This window comes from Rattus norvegicus, chromosome 6 (assembly GCF_021556685.1).
Source record: "Rattus norvegicus strain SHRSP/BbbUtx chromosome 6, alternate assembly SHRSP_T2T, whole genome shotgun sequence".
Taxonomy (NCBI): Eukaryota; Metazoa; Chordata; class Mammalia; order Rodentia; family Muridae; genus Rattus; species Rattus norvegicus.
This window is the reverse complement of record NC_141539.1, coordinates 22,967,776-22,992,108: the sequence shown is the minus strand read 5'-3', so window position 1 is coordinate 22,992,108 and position 24,333 is coordinate 22,967,776. Positions and strand designations below refer to the sequence as shown.

General features: G+C 47.2%; 1 protein-coding gene across 5 annotated transcripts in view; it reads left to right on the top strand.

The window, feature by feature from the left end:
- Crim1 (cysteine rich transmembrane BMP regulator 1) overlaps positions 1-24,333 on the top strand; it is a 174,439-nt gene that overhangs the window by 140,918 nt on the left and 9,188 nt on the right. For all 5 annotated transcript variants that reach the window (XM_087552474.1, XM_087552473.1, XM_087552472.1 and 2 more), the window contains 5 exons: positions 2,659-2,815; positions 4,176-4,297; positions 6,017-6,226; positions 9,583-9,798; positions 10,850-11,071. In XM_087552474.1, coding sequence (XP_087408600.1) covers positions 2,659-2,815; positions 4,176-4,297; positions 6,017-6,226; positions 9,583-9,798; positions 10,850-11,071 — 927 coding nt within the window. The remainder of the gene's footprint in view (positions 1-2,658; positions 2,816-4,175; positions 4,298-6,016; positions 6,227-9,582; positions 9,799-10,849; positions 11,072-24,333) is intronic.

Sequence of the window (24,333 nt, the reverse complement as noted above, 5' to 3'; positions counted from 1 at the left end):
CCTGTAAGGACAGTCTGCCATTCACTGGCAAGCATGGACCTAGGACTACCGGGCCGCCTTCCATGGTCTCTATTTCACAACCACAACAGGGTTTCTTGAGACGTTTAACACGTGATAGTGTTTTGAAAACTGTTCCGTATTATCAAAGGAAGCTTGATCTATCCGGCTGTCGTTCCTCTACCAGTAAAGCATGGCTTGTGATAGCGGAGGAGCACGAACACCAGTGCATGCATTTGTGAACACCAGTGCATACATCCATTCAGCAGATAACTACCGCCCCACATTGATAAATGAGATTGGCCCCGGACTGTGGACTGAAAAGAGGAACTGCCCTGGAACTCTCTTTTCTTTTGTGGTGGAGGAGAATTGAGCTAGTCTAGACTACAGGCTGCAGGTGAATGGACACAGAGTGGAGTGGAATTGCTAGTCTCCTTTCACGTGAATGTCCTGAGTCTTTGTTGAACACAGGGGCTCAGGGACAACATAGGTTCTTTTTCAGGGACAACATAGGTTAACATGTTGGTCACCTTCCCCTGGCTCTGAGAAAATTCCTAAAAGAAGTAACTTACGTAGAAGAAATGTTTATTTTAGCTCATGGATTCAGGGGCAGCCTTGGACCTAGTGATGATTGGCCCTATTCTTAGGGCTTGTGACCAGTCAAGTCCACCATGATGGGGAGCCAGCAAGTTAGAGGGGAAATTGGGAAGGAAGGAAGGAGTTCACATATCCACTGTAAGAGCATGTCTCATGCGCTAACCTCTCTCCCCTAGGTGTCACATCTGGAAGGTTCTGCCACCAGAGAGTAGCATAACCAACCTACCACTAAGTTTTGGATACGTGGGCCTCTGGGGTATCTTTCTACCCATAGCACAGAGTTAAGTTAAAGACAATACGCTTGATGCTTCCATTGCTGTTGAGGGTGGGGAAAACATTCTAGGTCAAGGGTGGAGGAAGGGCCCCTTTCACAAACAAGTGTGCTCGCGTGCTAAAGCCTTGAGGAAATTACTCTCCTAGAATGCTGACTCTGGCGAGCTCTGGGGGTGCTTTTCGTCTGTCTATTCTCCGACATAATCCACTGGCTGCCGTGACTTAGAACTGTTCTAATAGGAAAGCTGGATCACCTTAGATCTCTGTGTTGGAAAGAATCTGAGGATCTTGCCCTCTTCCCACCATCCGTGTCCCAATGGGACATGAAAAGTAATGTCCTGACATAATTAGTAATTATCAATTTTAAATGAGCCACTTACACCCTCTCTCTAGGAATGCAGACTGGCATTCAGTTGCCTCACGGTGCGGTCCGGACCCACGAGGTTACATTGAACAGTTTGGGACAATGGCAAAGTAGAAAATTGCACCATAAATCACACCCTTATACACACACACACACCACACACACACACACACACACACACACACGACAGCACATAAAATATGGAAGGAATGCTAAGGTTCACAAACGATTCTACCACCGAAGCATTTATGTAACACGTGGGCCCATTTCACCCATCCGTTACAGCTATTGTTTAATTTTACGCTGTAAGACTTGTCTGTGGAACGAGACAAGTGAGTTGTGACCTCCACAGTGACTTGTGCATTAGTGTGGTATTTACATGTCAGGGATGCCCCAATAAGATAACAGTTCATTAGTCAGCCTCACAACACCAGTTGGCGTGTACCTTAGCATTCTACAGGACATCGTTCAAGTGTCGTCCTCCTCACCGTGCCAGCTTCCCTCCTCATGGTTCATGCTCTCTCAAACCCTGCATTTCATTTGGATGGGCCTTAAGCTGCTCATCTTTCCTGAGGCTCGTTTGCCCGGCCTTGACATCGTTACTCTCTCTAGTTTTCTCTTCAACTCTATCACCTTCTCAAATTGCTACGTCTTCTGTCGTGCTTCTCCCTGCTCACTCTGACTTCTAAAAGAGTGCAATAGCCGACTTAGCAGAAGACAATTAAACGCCACTCCAGATTCCGCTAGCAAGATTTGCCTTCAATATTTCAAACCGTCATTAGTAACATATTAATATCAATATTCCCTCTCACACATACATTTTTTGGTCCGCTAAGTACATTTAAGCACCTGGATATTTTGTCAATACAGTAGGGCAAACATCTAAACAGAACCCTGGAGGTTTGCTTTTTGTCACGTAGCAGACAGGCTGTTTTCCAAGAAAGTAAGAAGTCCCAAATGCTACACACAGCCTTCAGTATTCTATAATGCCACCTGCTCCCCTGCTGACAGCAAGTATACTGTGAGCCTTCAGACTGAGGGCACGCAGTAAATGTCTGAAGCTGCTCTGGACTGTAAGCTTCTGATGGCCATAGGTTAGCATAGCAAAGTCAAGGAGAAACCACACCCAGTCATTGCTTATCAATGGCGACCAGCCTGCTCTCTGTCCCAAGCATAGCAGATTCGATTAGGCTTCAGAAATCCAATTCAGAGTTGGACTCTTTCTCGTGTATCACCGTCAGAACTCAGAGCCATGTTGTGAGAACCGTGAAATAGCACCGTCGCTACCCGTTAACTGTGGCCGATGCTATGGTAGAACTGAAGTCTAACTCTGTTTAAAGTAGGAGGAGTCCGGGCAGGCACTGAGGCCATGATGTGAGCTGGTCTGTTGTCTTTGAAAGAAACAAGACGTCTGTGTGTCTCCACAGGGGAGGAACGATGCTTAGCCCTTAAAAGGGCCTGCACTTTGGACTGTCCCTTCGGCTTCCTCACCGATGTCCACAACTGTGAGCTCTGTCAGTGCCGCCCACGGCCCAAGAAATGCAGACCAACAATATGCGACAAGTTTTGTCCTCTTGGATTCCTGTACGTATTTGTCAATATACATGTGTGTGTTTTAATTCAGAAATTAAGTGTAACTTGCTGAAGTGGTCATGTCTGTATTAAGAGCAGTTTTCTATGTGTTTGAATGAACCAATGGTGATGTGATTCAAGAGTCATACTGTTAGAGGATTCAGGGGAGAAAAAGAGATTTGTCTCCAAATGCAATCAAGTTCTGACCTTTTGTATGGTGATGTACACTGTGGGTGGGGTGGGTCTCAGCACTCAGAAGGCGGAGTCTACATGTAGTTCAGAGCCAGCCTGGGCTGCATGAGACCCTGCCTCAGGAGAAAAAAAAAATCTAAGCATTAGTTGTCACTATTCTTAATTGTAAGGTGTGGGTGTGATACCAATAAAGATATAATTATTTGGGCTAAAAATATGGCCCAATGATTAAGAACACACATGCTCGTCTGACGCCTAGCCACCTGTGATTCCAGCTCCAGGGATCTGCAGCTCTTTCTGGCCTCTGCAGGCAATTGCACGCACACACACACACACACACACACACACACACACACACACACACACACACACACACGTAAGCACACATACACACACAAAGTAAAAAAAATTAATTTGAAGATATAATCATTTTATAACCTAACTGATGATACAAAATAAAGTACCCTCCATCCCTAATAGAACAATTAATTAATAATTAATGTCCTCCACGGCCAGGGTTTTACCCATTTTCAGCATATAGATATTTACTTACGTATTTATATGTGTGCAGATGCATGCATTGGTGTGATGTTCAGGCTGCATTGTGCACGTATAAAACAGCCAGCTTGCAGAGGTTAATTTCCTTCCGTCACCGTGTGGGATCTGGGAATGGACCTCAGCTTGTCATCCTTGGTGGCAAAAGTACATTTTTGTCCACTGAACAACCTTGCCAGCCTAAGGCTTTTATTAACATTTATGAAGACTTCCCAGGTCCCTGGGTCCTTCCAGCCTCCTGTGTCTCGTGTACCTTTCAGTGGTAAATATTTTTACTGGCATATGGAACTTCTCAAAGGACACAGCCATTTGGGAAAGCCCTCAGTCCTAACAAAATCCCTCTAATGTTCATTTTCTAACATTGACCAGAGTTTTGTGTTCGTTCTTTAGCTTTAGGACAGTGTTTCTAATCAAACCCTCATCTGTGTCTCTGGGGATGGCCACGTCCCGAAAGCATCTAAACCTCGGTCAGGAGAGCTACTTATACCTCACCTAGGAGTGCGGAGTGCAGACGTGACGTCATGTCTGCTTAGATGGTGATAGCTTTTGACCCGTGGTCTGAGTATGTGGGCATCCTTGGAGACTTTTGGGTTTTCTGACCTCTGGCAAAATCTTAACTCCTCAGGAGGAACAAGCACGGCTGTGACATCTGTCGCTGTAAGAAGTGTCCAGAGCTTCCATGCAGCAAGGTCTGCCCCTTGGGCTTCCAGGAGGACAGTCACGGCTGTCTCATCTGCAAGTGCAGAGGTAAGTGTAAGTCCTTCCTCCTCGTAGAGTGGTCGAGGGGAACAGAAGGGCGTCCTGTAAATGAAGTGATTACTGTCCATTCTGCACTGAATGTCCCTCGCTCCCGGGCCCTCCCACAGGACGCCTTTTGTCTTTCGTGGCACTAAAAGGGCTTAGAACAGAATTTAAAACACAATGACCAAATTAATCACTTCTTCCTGCTTTACTTTGGCTTGCCTCAGAAACAGTAGCTACTGCCAGCCTCCTTACAGAGGAGACCACTCTCTTCAGGAGTGGAATTGGTAAAGGAAGAAGCTTCATCGGCGTCCTCAGAAGTGGGTGCATCCAAACTCCTCCTATTGACTTAGGTGTTTCCTAGCGACAGGGTTTTCAGGAGAACTCAGACTTGCTCCGAGAAGCACCCAGCAGGCCAGAGCCGTATATAGGCAAAAACCCCGTGACCCCGAGCCAGAGTCTTCCTCCAATGACATTCCTGAAGCCATGAGATGTGCGGCCACTGTGCCTTCAACCTTTATCTCAACCCCAGCCCTGCTCCCCAACTCTCCACCCCACTGTGGTTTGTCACAGTTGTCAGATGATAGGCCAAGCAAACATTAAGAGATCCCTGAAGCATGCTTGTTTTTTCTTCCAAAGTCGAATAGTTACTTTTATGGTATTTTGAAGGAGTCCCAGTCAACAAAAATATAAGCAGTCATGGCAGCCATCTTACCAACCACACATTTAGTAGTTGCAAGGGGTCCAGAATTCTCCCACTGGATGAAGCTTCCATGATTGCTGTAGTAAAATATAAAAAATAAAAAACTGTCTTTATCCCCACTAGGTCCGGCACCGCGGTGCCCCCAAGATGTCTGCTGGATATCTTAATTCTCAGTCAGCAAAGCCTCTCACCAGCTTTGCCCCATCCCATATCCTACTGCCGAAGGCCTCTATCTGAGCCTGGCAGCAATCTCTCTACCTATCTAGTTTCCAAGGCAGGTTTCCATGCCAGAAACACACATCCCAACCCCGTGGTGGCCCAGACCAGCCGCCCCACACTCCCTCACTCCCTTATACTTAAATCTGCACATGAAAGAACACACAACACAATAACCTCTGAATCAATTGATAAGATATAATTGCCCACCTAGACACACAAAGCCCTGTACACATCCATCCCTTAAGAACATTCATAACAACCTGTGAAGGTGCAGCATGGAATCTTAATGTCACCCGCCATATTGCCTGCCACCGCTTCTCTCCCTCTCTCCCTCTTTCTCCCTCCTGTCTCTTCCTCCTTTCCGTTCCAGTCTCCTCCTCTTCCTTCAAACTTTTCTCCTGCCCATCCTTCCTTCTCGTCCAATGACAGGCCTCCTTCTGTCTTGTACCTGCCTTACCTGTGACATCATCCCACACATGACGAGTCTCCATGTGTGAAAAGTTAGTGACACCTATTACCAGAGCAGTACTTGCTTATTGTATAAAATAAGTGGAAGGCCTGACACTTGGCAGTACTGCCCCAATAGGAACCATGTTTGCAGACTCCTTTCCTCTCTCTCTCTCAGATCTGGGGGCCTGATGGTTTCAACTCTTCTCCCAAGCCTTTCCTGTACCACTTACTGTCTCCCCCCCCCCCCCCCCGTGTCATTTTAGGTGACTGGGTTCTAGTCCGTTTAAGAACACACAAACTGTTTCCCCTATGCCATAGCTGTTTCTTCACCAGACTGCCTTCTGTCTGTCCAGAGGTCCCTACTTCAGCCGGGCCACCTGTCCTGTCAGGCACATGTCTGTCCATGGATGGTCATCACCATAAAAACGAGGAGAGCTGGCATGATGGCTGCCGGGAATGCTACTGTCACAATGGGAAGGAAATGTGTGCCCTCATCACCTGCCCAGTGCCTGCCTGCGGCAACCCCACCATCCGGCCCGGACAGTGCTGCCCATCCTGCGCAGGTAAGAGTGGGATACCCTCTTGTTAGGCAACCACCTCCAGCCTTGTGGGGCCCAATAGCTGCCCGAGACTCTGGGGGAAGTGTGGGGTCAGTCCTCAGGACACTTCCCAGCTGTCTGTGGATTCTGTTATTAACAGCCACAGACTGGGCAGGGTACTGTGAATAATTAGCCAAAGACCAAAGGAAATTCTAAGGCCATGGAAAGGGTTCTTCATATATCTTAGAATGGTTGACTTGATCATAGTGCTCTTTGGACCAGCTTTTTTCCCCCCTAGAGGTTTGTGGACTTAGATATGTAGATCCAACCCTCCAGGCCACTGCTAGCATGTTAGGGCTGAAGGCCTAAGTTAACTGGAGGAGACTGACAAGATGATTTTTTACTTCATAAAAGCTTATAACTTACCAAGTAATACTGGAGGGAGTAATTCTGGAGAGAATTACTGAAGTCTGGCTGTTGCTCTCGTGTAAAATAATGGGCGGATGGCACACTTGCCAAATGGAGACATTTGGAATGGCCACAAGTCCTAATAATAATAATCACGCCGAGTTATTAGAAGAGCAGAACAGAGACGTTAACTCACGCCGGCCAGCTTGCCCCTGCCTTACCTGCGGCACATAAAGACCTCAGCTGTTAAGACTCCATACGCCTTAGCAATTACCAGACCGGCAGCTCCCATTCCTTAGCACTTGGCAGGTAAATGCAGAGTGAGTGTCTTGTTTTGTTTTCCCATGATGCAGTCAGATGCGTGCTCGATGAGCTATCTCCCTTTTCATGTGTTTTGCAAGTAAAATCTGAGCAGCCACCATGCCCACCAGGTCAGAAGCTGTTTGATGAAGTAGAACCCTGTGTCTGTGCCAATTCTTCGAGGAAGAAAAAAATCATTTGTTCCCTCCAGACATGCTTTATTAGAGGTGCATATCGACTGGGAACCTGCACCTGGCTCTCTGTCAGCTCCTCCAGCGCAGAAGTCAGAGCAAGACAGGTGGAAATAGAAAGACACGGGATCGGGGCTGGGGATTTAGCTCAGTGGTAGAGCGCTTACCTAGGAAGCGCAAGGCCCTGGGTTCGGTCCCCAGCTCCGAAAAAAAGAACCAAAAAAAAAAAAAAAAAAAAAAGACACGGGATCAAAACAAGAGCCGCAGTCGGTGGGACCAGAAGTATCTCTCTCCCTCTCCAGTTCAGGAAAATTCTAAAGCACATTAGCTAATTGACATGCTGTTGGGGATGGAAGATGGCTCAGTTGGTAAAGGGCTCTGTGCAAGCATGAGGGCCTGGGCTTGATCTTTAGCAGCACCTGTATTGTTTAAAAGCCAGGCATGGTGGCTTACACTGCAATTCCAACACTGAGGGACTGGGGGATGGGGACTAAAGGATCCCTGAGACTTACAGGCCAGCTAATCGAACCAAGTGGGCGAGCTCCTGGTTCAGTGGAAAACTATTAAACACAAATAGATTGGATGGGTGGATGGATAGATGGACAGACGGATGGACATTGAGAAATGCTAGCTAGACATTGACCTCTGGCCTACACACACATACACATAACACACACACACGAATGCACATAGGGGACTTTCTGAATATACATTTACAAAAAAAACACTCCTGTGTGTGCATGTGTAGACTTACGGTTTTCCAGAATCTTTAGTCATTTGCTGTATGTGAGCCCTTCTGTCCAGACACCCCGAAGGCCTTCTGTCCTCATGGACTCTGTGCTACCTTAAGAACACTTTCTTATTTCTCCCATGCTGGGGCAGTCAGTGTTCTCCCGGGAGGAAGGGAAAGCTCCCTAACTCCCCAGCTAGCACGGCCTCTCTCATTTGTCCCACGCCCCGTCTCACCCTTGAGCTTTCCTCACCATCTCCCCAGCCTCTGTTCTGCCAGGACACAAGGGAGGCAAATGCCTTAGACCCCTGCTGCCTGTCCCTGAAAGCCCTTTTTGAATGCCATCAGAGAATCTTCTCCAATGTTAGTTTTTTAGTGAAACTTTTTCCCCTTCTCTATAAGCCACAGGAAATACACTCTGAGCCTCTTGCCTCACTGATACTGATTATTTTGTTAACCTCCTTCTCTCCTGCTCATAGACTGGGATTTTAGTTCAGCTGTCTGTTTTTTAGAGTGCGTCTGCTTGGTCTACGTCCCAGTCTTCCCTTCCCTTGAGGTAAACCTGTCCTGAAACCTGAAAGTCACCCCACAGCCCGCACTGTATCCCATCAGTGTCACTGACCCACTGCTGCCCACTGCACACAGCCCTGGCGCGCTCAACACAGCTACACAGACAGGGTGGTTCTCCTCAGTCCTCAGCATCTGCTGCGCTGTTGGCCTGAGCCAGCAGTGACGTCCCTAGCCCTTTGCTCAGCAGGATGCACCGCTGTCAACACCTCCTTGAAGCGCTTGTTGCACTTGGACTCTGGGAATATAGTTAATGCCTTCTTACTTCCCAGCACCCCGTCAGGGCAATGCCTTCTTACTTCCCAGCACCCCGTCAGGGCAACTCCCAGCACCCCTGTAGACATTTCAACATTCACGGCTCTCTAAAGCCAACTCACCTCTGGGGAAAGAAATCACAGCCATCAGCCTCCAGGAATGTCTCTGGTTGATGATGGTGTTGTCCACCAAATGTTTGGTCTCAGGCGAGGGGTTACAGACTATTGAAACCGTAGGTACCTTCCTGCCCGGGGTCCTGGCAGCTGGCTGAGGTGAGGTGTGGCTCCTGGACGGTGGGCCATATTTCCAAGCATAAAAGTGTTCGGAATCCCAAGATAATAAAGTAGACAGGACATCCATCATTTGGAAGGTTTGTTTAATCCAGAGGCACATCCATTATCCAAATAGCCATTGACTTGGGTTCCAGCCCCTTGACTGTGCTTAATGCTCTGAGCCAGTAGCTTTCAAAATATGTAGAATAGAATAATAGTGCCTCCCTCACAAGGTCAATGGAAGGAAGAAACGAAATGAAATAAATAAGGGAGAAGGGTCCAGCCTGGAAATAATTGGACCATAACAAGCATTCAGTAAATGAGCAGTCTGTATTCTAGACAACTCCTGCACACTCACAGGGATGCTCCGGCGAGAGAATGTCCACGTAATTTAATTCTGATTGAATTCTCTCAGGACTATCGACAGACTCAGCCACTCGAACCTCACTTCCTGAGATTAGCTCTTTGTCCCCTGTTTCTCAGCATGGAAATTGTTCTTTCCTCTCCTATTGGTGGGATAAGAATAGGGTGAGAGAAACTCTTCGGACACTTCCCTTTTTCTCTCTCCCTGAAACCGAACACCACCAGTTCCTCTGGCAGTCGAAGAAGCTGCAGGTGATTGATTTCTTGTGTTTTTCATTCTGTGTCATTCCTCAGATGACTTCGTGGTGCAGAAGCCCGAGCTCAGCACGCCTTCCATTTGCCACGCCCCTGGAGGAGAGTACTTTGTGGAAGGGGAAACGTGGAACATTGACTCCTGTACGCAGTGCACCTGTCACAGTGGCCGAGTGCTGTGTGAGACGGAGGTGTGCCCACCACTGCTCTGCCAGAACCCCTCACGCACCCAGGACTCCTGCTGCCCACAGTGTACAGGTAACCAGCATGGCGGCACACAGCGCACATGTGGTGGGAAGGATGGAGCTTTGGTTGACGGTTCCTAGGACTTGCATGTTAGGGTGAGCTCTGTGCTCACCCCAAGAACCTGTGTGGGAATGTCCCTGACTGTGGAGTTTCCTTCCAGGAGCTCGTTCTCTGTCCGTCATACTCAGTAACTAAATTTGAGCCACGGTACCATCTTGGTACAGGCTTGTCAGTGTACCCAGCAGTCACATTCTGGCAGGCCTAACTAGTGTAGAATCTTGTCTGGCATTAGTAGTCCACATGTGTTGCATCTTTAGGATGTGCGTGTGACATATCCCAGCCACGTTGTATCACCATTCTATATGGAAGATTGGCTGGTGTTTATAAAGGAAGACATCTGAGCCCACACATCCTCCTCATAGGAATCTTTAGTGATAGTGAGGTCATATCCATTGACTTACTTGTTTTGTAGATGTTTCTGGAATGCCTGGATTCAACCCTGGGAACACACACACGCACGCACGCACACACGCACGTAGCTTCTATCCTGTGGAATAATAGGAGAGAAAGAGAGAGAAGGACAGAGAGAGAGAGAAATGCCCCACTGGGCTGTGGTGTCGTTGTTCCACATTTAAAAACTAATGGTTCGCAGAACAGAGAAGGAGTGCTTGAACGCAGGTGGCTCAGGAAGGTGCTAGGAGAGAAAAGGTGCTCTGTGTCCCTGGGCTAGGGACAAAGTGACTAAGGGAAAGGCTGAGTAGAAGACACTTCTGGGACAGCAAGCCTAGATTCCTTGATGGAACACCTGACTGCACATGAAGAAGTCCCAGGCCAGGTTTAGGCCCCACTTCATAATAAGAGTCTGCGTTGCAAGCTGGGCAGTAATCTGAGCGCTCGGGAGGCAGAGGCAAGCAGATCTCTGTGAGTTCGAGGCCAGCCTGGTCTACAAAGAGAAGTCCAGGACAGCCAGGGCTACACATAGAAACCCTATCTCAGGAAGCAAAACAAAACAAGCAAACAAATCTGAGTGAGCCTCCGCTGACCTGTGCGTTCCATTTTCCAGAGGACCCTCTTCAGCCTTCCACATCCCATAATGAGAGCGTGCCTAGCTACTGCAGGAATGATGAAGGGGACATCTTCCTGGCGGCCGAGTCCTGGAAGCCTGACGTCTGCACCAGCTGCGTGTGCATGGATAGCTCCATTAGCTGCTACTCCGAGTCTTGCCCTTCGGTGGCCTGCGAACGGCCCGTTTTGAGGAAAGGCCAGTGTTGCCCCTACTGTCTAGGTAAGATCAAGGAAAAGAGAGAACATCTCTCATCTCTCCCAATGACCACTAAATTACCATGGACAGCTGATTGCATAGACCAGTTAGTATTTTGTTAAATTAGCTTTTCTGGTTGGTGTGCTACACAGACCCGGGGAGAGACGGGGAAAGCTATGCTCCCAAGATGGATACGGGAAGAACAAATACATGTTGCCTTGGAACATAACAACATTATAGCACCATTATGTTCCAGCGGGACTCTCTGCGAGTTCTGGATTCTCAATATCGTAGTCCCCGCACCTTAATTATTTTCAGTCGTCACCCCGGCACATCATTTCCATATTATAGGATAGGATGTTTATTATATACAGCTTGCCTCTCTCCCTTGAGACCGACTTGATATGAAGCATTCATTCAATCTCCCATTTGTTTGTCTTCTCTATCTTACGGGGCAATTAATCGGTCCTGTGTAAGCCACACGGCTGTCCGTGTTGATGGCCTGAGCACAGAGTGAAGCCTGAGTTACTAGCAGAACCCTCTCCTCCCCGTGGCCTGTGGTGCCACATCTTGTAAGCAGAGGACATATGAATATGAGCCTCTTAGTGTCCATACCCAACCAGTCCTGTGGCCATGAGCCAGACGCTGCTCTGGGGACCAGAAGGGAAGGCTAAAACAGCTGGCAGCTCTAATCAAGGACAAGCCTGACTCCCAAGGCCCTGGCTGTCTGTATGGCTTTTGCGTTCTAAAGTCAAATGAGGCACAAGACGTGTCTCAGTCCCACGGCGAGCCCATAATCGGAGCAGCAAATGAAGACACATGTCAATTGTTATTAATTACAGGCATTGTGCACTTACTGCTGGTGGGTTCTGCGTGCTTCCTAGACACAAGGCATTGCAAGTATTTGGAATACATACCTGGGGAAGAAGAAAGAGTTTCAGGCTGCAAGATGCTACTTGTGGGAATTTTATGGAGCTAGTTTACTCACTGATTAAACTGAGAGAGAGAGTTTTACACAGACACACACACACACACACACACACACACACACACACACAGAGGATATATAACAGTAAAATCTGAAAGCTGGCTTCTTTGAATGACCACCTATATCGTGTATCGTTTGAACGTGGATGCTCTTTGAGCGAGGACTGGATAATTGTGATGTAATGACAGCTCCAGATCATGAGCTCCTAGCGGGAAAGGATACTTGTACGCATTGGTTCCTAAATGGAACAAAACAATACAGCAAGACGCACTTCCAAATTAGCTACTTCCTTTTCAAAGGCACTCGATGCCTTTGGTGACACTCTAGAGCCACGATGTAGCTAGGATACTGTCCCGTTCTCGCAGGGGGATACAGACAATAGCACCTGCTTACACATCAGAACTTTAATGATAAAAGGAAGAATTAATGAACCGCCTGGGATTACACACTTAATCCTTGGGAAATCAGTGCCCAGGAGGTGTAAGAATTCTATGTTAGCTTCAAAGCGGGGAAAGAAATCTAATAACAAATTGTGTTGAAATTCTTGGATGGTTTTGTTCAACTGCAAGTTCCTCTTGTGTCTTGTTGCATGATCAGTAAAGCGGATACTCGAGTTGTTGATTGGCTTTCATGTGATAGAGGTAAACCACTCCTCTTCCCCACAAACCATTTCCCCAAACTTGTAGAAAGAAACCTTCTGACCTTAATATTCTCAGTCCGTATTTTCTGTCTTCTGTTTTCCTTTTTTCCTTCATATTCCCAATTCCTGAATCATTTAGACTATATATTTTTCTTTAATATAGGCAGAGTAAGGCCTGTTTGGCCAAGATGTGTGACTTGGACATTAAATTAGATTATAAACGCTTCCATTAAATTATGTTTCAGATAAGTGCATAGTCTGTTCCACCACCCCCACCCCCTCCTCCGTGTGTACACTTGTACTCTATTAAGCCTGGACTCATCTTAAGGGACTATGAGAGATCTTCCATCCGAAACCCACAACCCATGCTGTATTAATGAATGTGTTGTTCCAGACCTGTGGTTTGTACACTTGAATTCCTAATTAGGTCTCCTTTGTCTGTGTCACACTTGCTTTGAAATACTCCTGTTTAATTACTCCTGTTCTATTCTTCTGTGGCTCTGCTTTGAAAGGTGATTTCGTGAAGTAATGAGATTTCCGATCTGACTTTTATTTTGGGGTATTTTCTCTTACCAACCGGTTTGTCTGAACTTCCCATCAGCCTGGCCCCTCTACAGAAACACCAGGCCTGGGAAAAGCCAGCAGTCCCAAATGTACTTCAGAGCTGTGCCTGAGATCCAGACCCTTAGTCATCCAGAAAAGGACCGATGTTGAGACAGGCCATCGTTGGCATGTTGTAGGGCCCCTGATTGCTTTCCCAGAGAGCACTGAGGACCAGTGCTCCTGTTGGGTCCTGTTTGGGCCATTCTCAGATTCACCCCAAATTGTCAGTTGTCAGAATCACGTCATCTCCTGGGGACAGCACATGGGGACAGCACAGATCACATTGGGCACTGGCCTCACCGTGCCCTCAGGTCTCCTAGGTAGCTATCACTCTAACAACTGCACAGCTCCTGGGAAACTGACTCCTTCTCACATCAAAACCAAGAAGCTCGCTTGTTTTTTCCTTTGGATTTTTATTTTATTCTCAGCATAAGAGTAAGGAAAAGTGGCGATCCTACTAAAAGTAGGCTTCTAATTACAAGTGTTTGTGTTCCTTTTCGCTAAATTATCATCCCACTACTGTGCGGTGAGAATGGTTCTCCTTTGATGTGTGAAGGCCTCCGATTACGCGTTCTAATTTAGTAGGATGTGTAATACAGACATAATTAATAGGATTGGTGATTAATTTTGAAAAGTGAGCAGCTTTGTCTAATTGCTTATAATACCCATCATTAGGGAATTCATCCTTCTACTCAAACGAAACTAAGTAGTAATTACCCAATCATTTTAATGGAACATCTTAATTGATTTTCTAATTTTTTTGTATTCTGCCTTCCTACACAAACACACACAGGCCTTAGATTGTATTTTCATAGGCTTTCCGACTTTATATAAAGAGATGGCTTTTAAAAATGGTGTTCGGGTATGGATCAGGTAGAGAACAGTGGTCTGGGGATTCTGATGTGTGACAGCAGGCATGACAGGTGACTCTTTAGAACCCTCCTTATGACGCACGTCACCGTAAGAGCCCAGGCCACTGTACAACATCCTTGCTTTGCTCCCAGCTGCCTGTATGCTCCTTTCCAGAGGAAATAGTCTGAGATCTTGGCCCCAGGACTCCCTAGGGGAAAGCAAATGAATGAACTTCAATGACGGGCTCCCCACCTACTCTCACCGTATCTGTGAGGATGTCTACCCGGCCCACAGCTTTGGCACAGGGGACATGAGCGTTCCGGTGGACCCTTTCTATGGCGGTGATTAAGTTCTTCCAGGTCAGCTAATCCTTGGAGGGAGCATTCCTTTGATTATAAAGCCTGTTGTTAGTCTGACAGATGGGGTTAGTTCCCTGTCAGCTTCGTAAAGCGGGAGAGTCAGATGGGCTGCCACTGTGCTGGTCTAGGAGAACAGAACCAATGGACCGGCTAAGTCAGAAGTGTTAATCAGACTATTACCTTGAAAATGGTGGCTTGGTGAGGACGGGTTTGTGTGTAGTTCCGGGTTACTTCACTTGATATTTTAAGTCACATGCTGAGAATCTCGGCTAGAAATCAATTTAAGACCTTTTCTTGTCTAACGTTAGTTATTTCTGGATAAGACCTGTTTGTTTATTCAATACATAAAACATAAACACAGGTGGCTTATAACTTGCATATAAACACGTTAAGATAATCTATTTATGTGACTTTGGGTCATTTCGGAATGTCTTCACTGTAGATCTTTAAAGATCTGTGAAAACGGTGATTCACCCATATCAGAGTGCACCAGGTCTGTCTTTTCCTCATGGTACCTCTGTCTGACTAGCGCAGAGCTGTACTTCGTGCTTGGTGTGTATGAGTCTGTACATCGGATACTTGAAGTGGCATGAACACAGGAAGCCAAGCTGGCCCGGCCTGGGCCAGAACTGCGGGTTTTATCAGTGCATTGCAGTGCTGTCATTTTCAAAGAATGGGTAGAGAAATGGCCCCCTAATAATGGAGGGGTTCGTGTTCTCTACCCCACTGTCTGCTGTGCATTTCTTCTTGTGCTCCCACTTCTCTGTGTTTCAGGCTGACCAATCAAAACGCTAGCTCCTTAGATTTACATATGCACGTATGTCCATCAGAATCAAAGGTAATAACCGTCTGCGTCAACATCGTTAGAATCTGGGAAGCTAACGCTACATGGTTTTAAGTCATAAAGTTAGGGCACTAGAATTTGATATCCTGGTGTATTTCCTTAAAATTGAAAGCTTGTGCACACTGTAAGGAACTTGCCTTGGAGCCAAGAGTCATGCACACAACTCCAAAACCTACTGGCTCTGTGTCTTGGTGATACTCGCCTCCGGTAGAGGAAACCTGTTCCTCTCCAAGGTAGCATGTAAAGGGAGTGAAGCCATGTTTGCATGCGAGTGTACCCTGGCTCTGTGGTGCACTGCTCCTATAGGACAGACTGGCTGCAGTCTGAACAGTGTTCCTATGGTGCCATTCCTCTCCCTGTGGTGGCATGGAGTTCCTTGCTCCACCAAGAGAGAGGCCAGCACAGTACATCGCCGTGATGACCTTCTGAAGGATGGTCACCCGTGTCAGAGTGCAAAGATGGGACCCTTAGCTTGGGGTTTCAGAAGCGAGTGCCACGTGAGGAATTCGAGAACTACTTGTGTGGCATTCACCGTGACCCTGACTGTGGAGGTCATGCTGTCCTAGGGAAGTGTCATGCATCCCATTCACAGCTGCCAGTCACGGTGGCCCCTGATCGTCACCGTCACTGTGAGGACTAGTATTAAAAATGTTTAAGTGAAAAGAATGGGGCAAGAGGTGGTGGAAAGGCAGAAGCGGAATGGGCAGGCCCTTGTGTATTGTTTAGAGGGCGCCGAGTAGGAAAACATTCCGGTTGTCATCTAATGTACTAACTTTGGAACTGGTCTAAAGTTACCGCACCAAAAATAAACAGTGTTTGATTTCAGTTTGCTTAGGACCTGCGCTGCACCCTGGGCAGCCCTTCTTCTGTGTCCTCCATACACAGTTTTTGTTTCTCTCTTTAGCATCCCTTTCGGGCACCAGACATTGTGCACAGAAATTCATATGTTTGCAGTTGACTCAGGGAGGACCTCTGGGACATAGCATCTGCCTGAGCCTCTGTCCACATGGGTGACTTCCTGTTAAAAATCCTTCTGCACAGAGGAAGGCCAAGGGCTGGAGGCTGACACTAGAGTCTCAGAGCATAGCAGCGTCTGCCCTTTCCTGCTTGTTTCTGTACAAGAGGCTAAACCTGATTTCTCTGCCTCCTGTCAGTGATAAGCGTGGATAGAGACCTCTTCCCAGGAGGAGCCACTTGGTAAAGACCCCTGGATGCTGGCAGGGGATTTCTAACAGCATGAAACATCTCCTGTAAGTGCAGAGACTGGGTCATCCTGCCAGGTAGATTTTTTTTTTCTAACAAGATGCAATACTCTGGCGTCCTAAAGAAAGCTGCATCTCTTTTCCTTCCTTTTTTGGAGCCACGATGAGCTTGCATTGTCTCTGCCTGCCATTTAGAATACCTTTATCATTTCCAAAATGGACACACACACACACAGACACACACACGCACACACGCACACACGCACACACACACACACACACACACACACACACACACACACACACACACACCCCTTACTGTGAAATAGCAGGCGTAACTATGAAATAAGACTTCACTTGAAGTTGAAAGTGAATCACTACTTTGAATTTAGTCCTTGAAGTCCCCAGCCAATGCATAGTAGATATGCAATACAAGAGTTGCATTCTCTGAGAAATCGTGTGCTCTTTGCATGCAGGGAGGATCAGCCAAAAGTCCCTGCCGACCAAGCCAGCCGGTTGGTCAGATTTCTGCTCGTGGAACTCCGACAGGTTTCTAATTCTCCTGTTGATCTGAGGCAGCCATTTTAGTACAGTATGCTGGAGAAACCTGGAGGTCCCTTTGATCTTTATAGTAGAATTGGACTTCACTTGCAGAGAAATAGATGAACTAAAATAAAACTGGGTTTTAAAGAAAGGACTTTGATGGCCACTGGCTTATACATCGATAAAGACACTATATAGGGGTGGCAGCCTCACTACCCAATGTCTGTCTCTTTTTTATATGAAAATAATCAAGGCTGGATGTTTTCCCTCATTGAAACCGTTCAGGCCTTGTGTGCACGCAGGTCCGTTTGAACTCCCTCTTCACACTCACGGAATCTGACCCGTCCTTTAGCCAGGAGGCTCAGAGTCTGCCTATACGTCTGCAAACTTCTAGCGGGCTGTTGGTTATTTTCTTAAATTCTTGCTTCTTACAGCTTCTGTTTAAGTCTTTCCTTTACATTAAAAAAAAAAAAAAAAAAAACAACCGGGTAATATCGCTAGCTTCTCAAATGGGTTTGCTCACATTTTATGTGTTCTCCAAGCATAACACTTATGTCTACCATTTGCCCAACTGAAGTTGATAAAGAAAAATGACATCACAGGGCAGGGACTTAGGAGAGAGTGTGTCTTACTCCTTTCTGGGTTAGGAAGAGGGACTGTAGTGCATTAAGGGAAGTGACACTGATGTAGTAGATACTTTCCCTGTATCGATGCTTAACCATTAATAAGCCTTGGCCCCTTTATCTCTACCTCCTCATCTAAGCTTCTTGCTACTCAGAAGGGCACAAGCTACCTCTTTACCCCTGCCTGAGTGATCTCATGAAGTACTGTTCATCTAAAATCAGGCTGGGGAGGTAAAACGCCTGCTTCGCAGGCAGGAACAGCTGAGTTTGGATTCCAAGCACCCATGTAAAAAGCCACACATACATCTGTAGCCACAGCAGTGAGGGAAGAGGGGACACGGGCAGACCCTCAAGCTTGCTAGCCAGCCAGGGTGGGCAGTTCTGGGTTCAGTAAGAGAGACCATATCAAAGTTGGGGACACGCATGCATGCACGCACGCATCACACACCCGTGTGTATGTACAGACAAATGCTAAGCTACACACACTTCAACTTTGGAGCTAAATACCACCCTGAAATAGATACTAGGAGCCATTCCTTTGGCTTTTCCACTAAATGTAAGCCCCCATTGCTCTGGATGCTGTCCCAGAGGAAATACGCCCTCGTCGCAAATGAAGCCACGAGTTAAGAACGAGGCTGTGCGTGTGTCCGCTTCTCAATACCTATGGAAGGAAAAAGATGTCCCGGAGTAGGACTCTGCTGGATTGGCATCAAGGAGGGATTTCTTAAAGCAGCAGCAACAGCATTTAGCTTCTTGGCTACCAGGATCCCAGAGTAAATTACTTTTCTGGACTCCGTAGTGTAGCAGGAGATTTAAAAGAACTGACGCAATTTCTAAAGCTGCCTGACTTCCTCTCAGGAAGTGACTCCCACACCGTGACCGCCACAACAGAATTAGATCCCAGAGTGTCCACCCGAGAAGGTTATATCTGAGGCAGAAACCAAAAGCCCAACTGTAATGCAGGTGACAGTGGGGTTGGGGCTCTGTATCCTTCCGTGGAGGAAGCAGTCAGGAGACACTTCCTTTGCAGAGGCTCATGTAACCAGCACTAGTCGGTGTCCGTAGGCCTCTGGGTCCGTGTGAGTGACTCCTGGGACTGTAGGTTGAATCTAGATAGAGTGGAAAAGGCACTGTGGCTGCAAGGCCTTTAGTGAACTTTATTTTGTAATTAGAACAGCTCGAGTAGTAAAAACCAACTCCAGCGTTCACAGCTTAAGTTTTTATTCTTACCTTGAAAAGACGTGAGACTGTCAAGTTTAGACAGTTGAATTCAGCCTAGAAAGAGTAAACTTGGAAGGCCTGGGAAGTGTTCACCTTTTCTATGACCAGACTCCAGGACAGACAGAGGGGAAACCGCACTGAGGTCCACTCCAGAAAAGCCACTGTATATTCTTAGTGTGGTCCTGGGCTGTACAAGATACTGTTGCTTGAACTTGCATACGAGAGAGAGAGAGAGAGAGAGGTAGAGAGAGAGAAAGAGAGAGAGAGAGAGAGAGAGAGAGAGAGAGAGTGTGTGTGTGTGTGTGTGTGTATTCTGTGACTTAAGCAGCCTCTGTAGTGTAGCCATTGTGGCTACCAGGACCTGGTACCTGGCCCACCATATTCACCATACTGACAGTGTCAGCAAAACAAATCCTTACCCAAACGAGGCCATTCCAGTTTGAAACTGATAGGCGTAAGACAAGGTGCCCACGATGAGGAAGCGAAATGCCACAGCTTATCAAACCGAGGTATAACCATGAAACAGCGACTGCCTGGCCTGAATATTTCAAAAGCTGGCCCTTGATGCCAGTGGAAAAGCCCAAAGCTGTCTGAAGCTACGGCAGCATCTTCCAGATACGATTTTAGCCTGCCGCAAGGGACGCTTCAAAGGGGGTCGTGTTCGTGCAATGTTTAATCCCTGATGTATTGGTTTTAAAAGGAAATGTTGCTAAGTATCCGTGTTGTTCCTGGTGTTGTCCTTGGAACATTCTCCTGTCGTCATTTTCCTCTGAGAGAGAGGGAGGAAGGAAAAGAGGAAGGGAGGTGAGAACTGTGAGAGGAAAGAGGCGTGTTGGACGGAGACCTCCAGGAAGGCCGAGAGTCCTCACCATGGTGCCGACTCTACGTCTCAACTGGCCGTGCCACCGGACTGAAAGAGGTCCCCACTTCCTGGAGCCACTGAGTAATAATGACTGGTTTATGTGGCGTTGATCCCTGCCCAGAAAGTGATCCCCACACCCAACAAGGCAGACCATGCAGACAGAAGGCATTCAAGGGTTGGAGAGCCATGCCCACGCTGGTTCCTGTCCCACCCTGACTTCCTGTCCTCAGCATCATAGAAGAGTGACTTGACATCCACATGCCTCGGTTTTCTGTGGGACTGAAACAATAACGTGGCCACTGAACTGTGGAGATCAAATGGAACTGACGCAGGTGAAATACTTATCTTGGTGCCCAGCACATAGCAGTCATCCAGTCAGTGGAAGTCACAAATAATCCGAGGTATTGAATAAGCGAAGTACATGATGTCATCGCCGACGTGGGCAAAGCAGTGCAGTGGTAAGAGTCAAAGACCATGTTCACCGTTGGCCATATTGACACTGAGTCCCTAGGTCTGCATTCCTCGTCAGGCTGTGTGCTTCGAGTGGCTTTTACGTAATCTCACTCAGGCTAAGTACTTCTTACAAGAAAACTCCAATGACTAGTAATTTATTATAAGCACCTCCCACTTGCATAGGCTTGCCTCTGTTTTGCCATTCTGAAGGTTTCGTAAAGCCGTAGTCCATCCAGCTACCAACATCTGCTCTATACTGTCAGCCGCTACTAAAGTCACTAACTTCTCAAGAGGAACTGAGTAAAAAGCAAAAGTATTTCTATAAAGACTCATCAACCAAAGTCTATCTTACTATTTCCCGGGCCAGGTGGCAACTGCTCTGGTAATTTGGGATTGTCTCGAAGGCAAGAGTCACATCTGTTTGCTTCACATGGAAATTCACTGTTAGCACAGTGTAGCTTGGTTTTTGTACACTATTTGGAGATACAGAATTAGTCGCTATGAAATGTTTTGATGCTTTTGGTTCTAACGGACTTCGTAATCGAGATCAAGAATGACGTCTCTGACACGGGGCTCACTGTGAGTCTTGGCTTGGGCTCTCTGCGCACCCAGCCATATGCTACCTCTGGCCCACTGCAAGTCCAGCACCAGTTTAGCCTCTGTTGGTCTCTGAATGTATTGGCGGCCTCGGAGTTTCTGAAGATGGCCAGTGCACATTGGAGCCATCAGGAGAAGCGTCTGTTGTGCCCTAAACATCCTCACATACAGTTTTCAGATCCAACCTCAAATATGAATTAAGTCGTTTGCAGATGAACTGAAGCTGATGGTGACATGCCCCTGGGGTGAGGAGAGCTTCAGGGGAACCATGATAAACTGGTGAGAGCGTCAAGCATCCAAGTCCGGTGGTAGTCAGCCCACATGTGTAGGCAAATCATTCTCCAGGGACTGCATACTCCTTAGCAGGTCAGAAACTCTTGACTCTCTCTCTGAGAGCCTGCGAACCCGGGTCTCCCCGTGCGTTGCTAGCATAATGGGTTCCACTGTGGTCGTGGTCACCTCGCTACTTTGAACTTTTAGTCCTGACGGGAGGTGACAAAGCGAGACTTTAATTTCACCCACTCTGTGGCCAGAGTCCCTGGCCGAGCCCATCGCCTTCCGGGTATTCGGGGGTGCTTGTCCTTTCTCCTGTAGCATTTTGTAACTGTCCTTCTGGACTCCACTGTGGCCTCATACAGCTGCTGAACCAGCATCCTCAGAGGCACTGTGTGGTGCTGTCATTCAACAGCGGATCGTTGTCGCTGCCTGGGCTTCTCTTCTTAGTCTGTTGACATTGTTCTGAGTGGGCAAGTACCACTCACTCAAAGAGTACCACACTCGTGTGTGAGCATCTGCCTCCCATGTTCTCTTCTCTGTGTGCAGCGGCCTAAGTGTACTATATGGGGGGGGGGGGTGAGATTTTTGTTTTATGTTTTTGATGTGTTAATCAATAGTAATGAATTTCATTTTTCAAAAGTCAAGGAGAAAAGGAAAACCTCAGCCTTCAGTGTAGCCATCACTGTTAACGTTCCTTCTGTTAAAGGTAACTTGGCTGCATTCACGACCCGTAATGCATTCACAGCCATTCCATATGGTACTAGCATGGTTTTGCCGTGAGTCTTTTTCTGTTGTTAGTTAGGCAGGAATCCCCCTCTTTTGTTTCTTTCTGCTTTAATTAATATTGTCATGAGTGTCTTCATAAGCGATATCCTTTAGGCCAGTGCTTTTCAACCTCCGCCATGCTCTAATCCTCTAATACAGCTCCTCATGCTGTGCTGACCCCCAGCTATAAGGTTATTTCCACTGCTACTTCATAGCTGTAATTTTCCTACTCTTATGAATTGTAATGTAAATATCTAATATGCAGCCCCCAGTGGTGTCAGGACCCATGGATTGAGAACAGATGTTTTATTTAGTGTTTTGTTTGTTTGTTTTGTTTTGTTTTGTTTGTTTGTTTTTGTTTTTTTGTGGGCTAGATTATAGCAGTAGAGCTTCTAGATCAAAGAGTAGGCTAAACACGTTGACCACGTGTGAAGGGTGTTTCACATAGGTTTGGCCCATTTCTCCACACCGAAAACCATTTCTCTACACCGACTCTTTTTCTAGAGCTACCGGTAACCGGCTGAAATCTCACCTTTTACCTAGGTGATATGGAAGACCTTTCTAGCTTAGTGACAGTTTCGGGGACATGGTCCCCCAGAGACGCTTAGAGTTTATAGGCCCATCCTGTGGGTCTGGAGGGCCCACGGGACTGATTGCAAAAGCCTGACCTGACCCCTCGCAAGCCCACCAACTGTTTACTACTTAAGGCAGGAAGATGATTCCTCACGCCCCACCTTCCCATCTGTACCCCAATAGTTATTTCACAGAAACCCCTCAAGCCTACCCTTCCTTTCTGCCTAACCCCCTAGGACACTGTACCCCCTCTGCCTCGGCCCATGAGGGCTTCCATGAGAGTAGATCTCAGTTTCCTTCTGAAGTAAACTAAGAAGGCCCCTTCCCATCTCCACAGGAAGGATCTGAAGGTCTCACCTGTCATTCAGAACCATTGTTATCCATTCCAGGGGTTTTCTCCAGTGGACACATGCGTACACACACCAGGCATCCTGATACGCCTCCCTTCCCTTGTAACTGGCTAAGCCATTGGACGCACCACCTTCTGAGGTGCCTTCCCTTAGCTTCTTCATGTCCTCTTCACTGCTTGAGAGAAAGGCCGACCAAGTGTGCAGTCTTGGGAGAAGTCTCCCTTACCCAGCAGACCTGCCTTCTGCCCCCCATACTGTTCACCTGTGTTTACTTCATATCACTAGTGGTAACTGTGCTGGGTGTCGGTGAGGGGACCCTCCCAAGGCTCCACCACACCCTGGGCAGGCTTCTTGGTCAGGGTCCTGCCTACGTCAGCACTGGTGACAAGTATTTATATTAAATAAATGGATGCCCTCGTGATACTGAACGCATAATTACCATCTTCAACATTGTAACCTCGTTTTGGAAGCTAGACCTTGTGATCATTAAAGGCATTGATTTATTAAATATCTTAAGGCATAATGAGTTTCTGTGCTGAGACCCTAAGACAATAGAGCTCGGTGCTTGGCCTTGAGTCAAACCACTTTTCGCAGCCTTAAGCCCTTCCGTCGTGGTGCCCCGCTCCCTTCCTCCATAGGAGCCCTGGCAGGGGTGCCACCAACGAAAGACGCAAGAAGGATGACAACCAAGTTGGGGCACGGAGTTGAGCCTTCTTCCTGGTTCCTCAGGCAGTTCTCTTCATACTCTTTCGTCATCATTGGAGCGAGTTCATAGTTTACATAAAACAGAGGCAGCAGAGCTGTTCTATAAAGGACCACTTCCCTCCTTACAAGGTCAATGCATAATAGACTGTAGATTCAGTGGCCTGAACTGTCCTTCATGAACTGATGATGGCGTCAGAATACTTCCTCAATTAAGGACACCATGCGACTCTGCCCAGCCCGTTTCCCATGTATGTCCTAGATGTCTTAATTTAAGCCACGCCTTTTAAGGATTCCATGCTAACAAACACTTGGCTCCCATTTGGTTTGAAAGCCTTCAAGTGAGTTGTTAGCCTAATAGACGATTCACCAGAACACTTAGCATGCAACATGGCCTGATGCAGCTAAATAACATTGTAGAAGGTGCTGAAAAGTAGATTTCTCAGTAGTACCAAAATGCCCCCCGTTGAACTGTGGGCGGTAATGAAACAGTAGAGACAAAGACGTTGAGGGATCAGGGGTTACACCTCTTCATGCATGACATAGGTTTTATTCCTCTGCTTAGATGTTCTGTGTCCTGTCTTTGTGTCTGTCCAGTGAACATAGTAACCTCCAGGGCCTCCCAGAAAGGACACCAAGCCCTGAGCACCCCATTTTCCTAAGGAGTTTTGCCCTTTCCAGGGCCCAGTGGTGCCGTCTTTAGACTCCAAGCACAAATTTGTCCCAGATTTGAAGGTGTCATCCAGCCAGTCCTTGGCCCGGTTGCAGGGCTTCTGCATGGACCAGCCTGTCTCCTCTGCCTTGCTGCTGAATTGTTAGTCATTAGGCTTGCT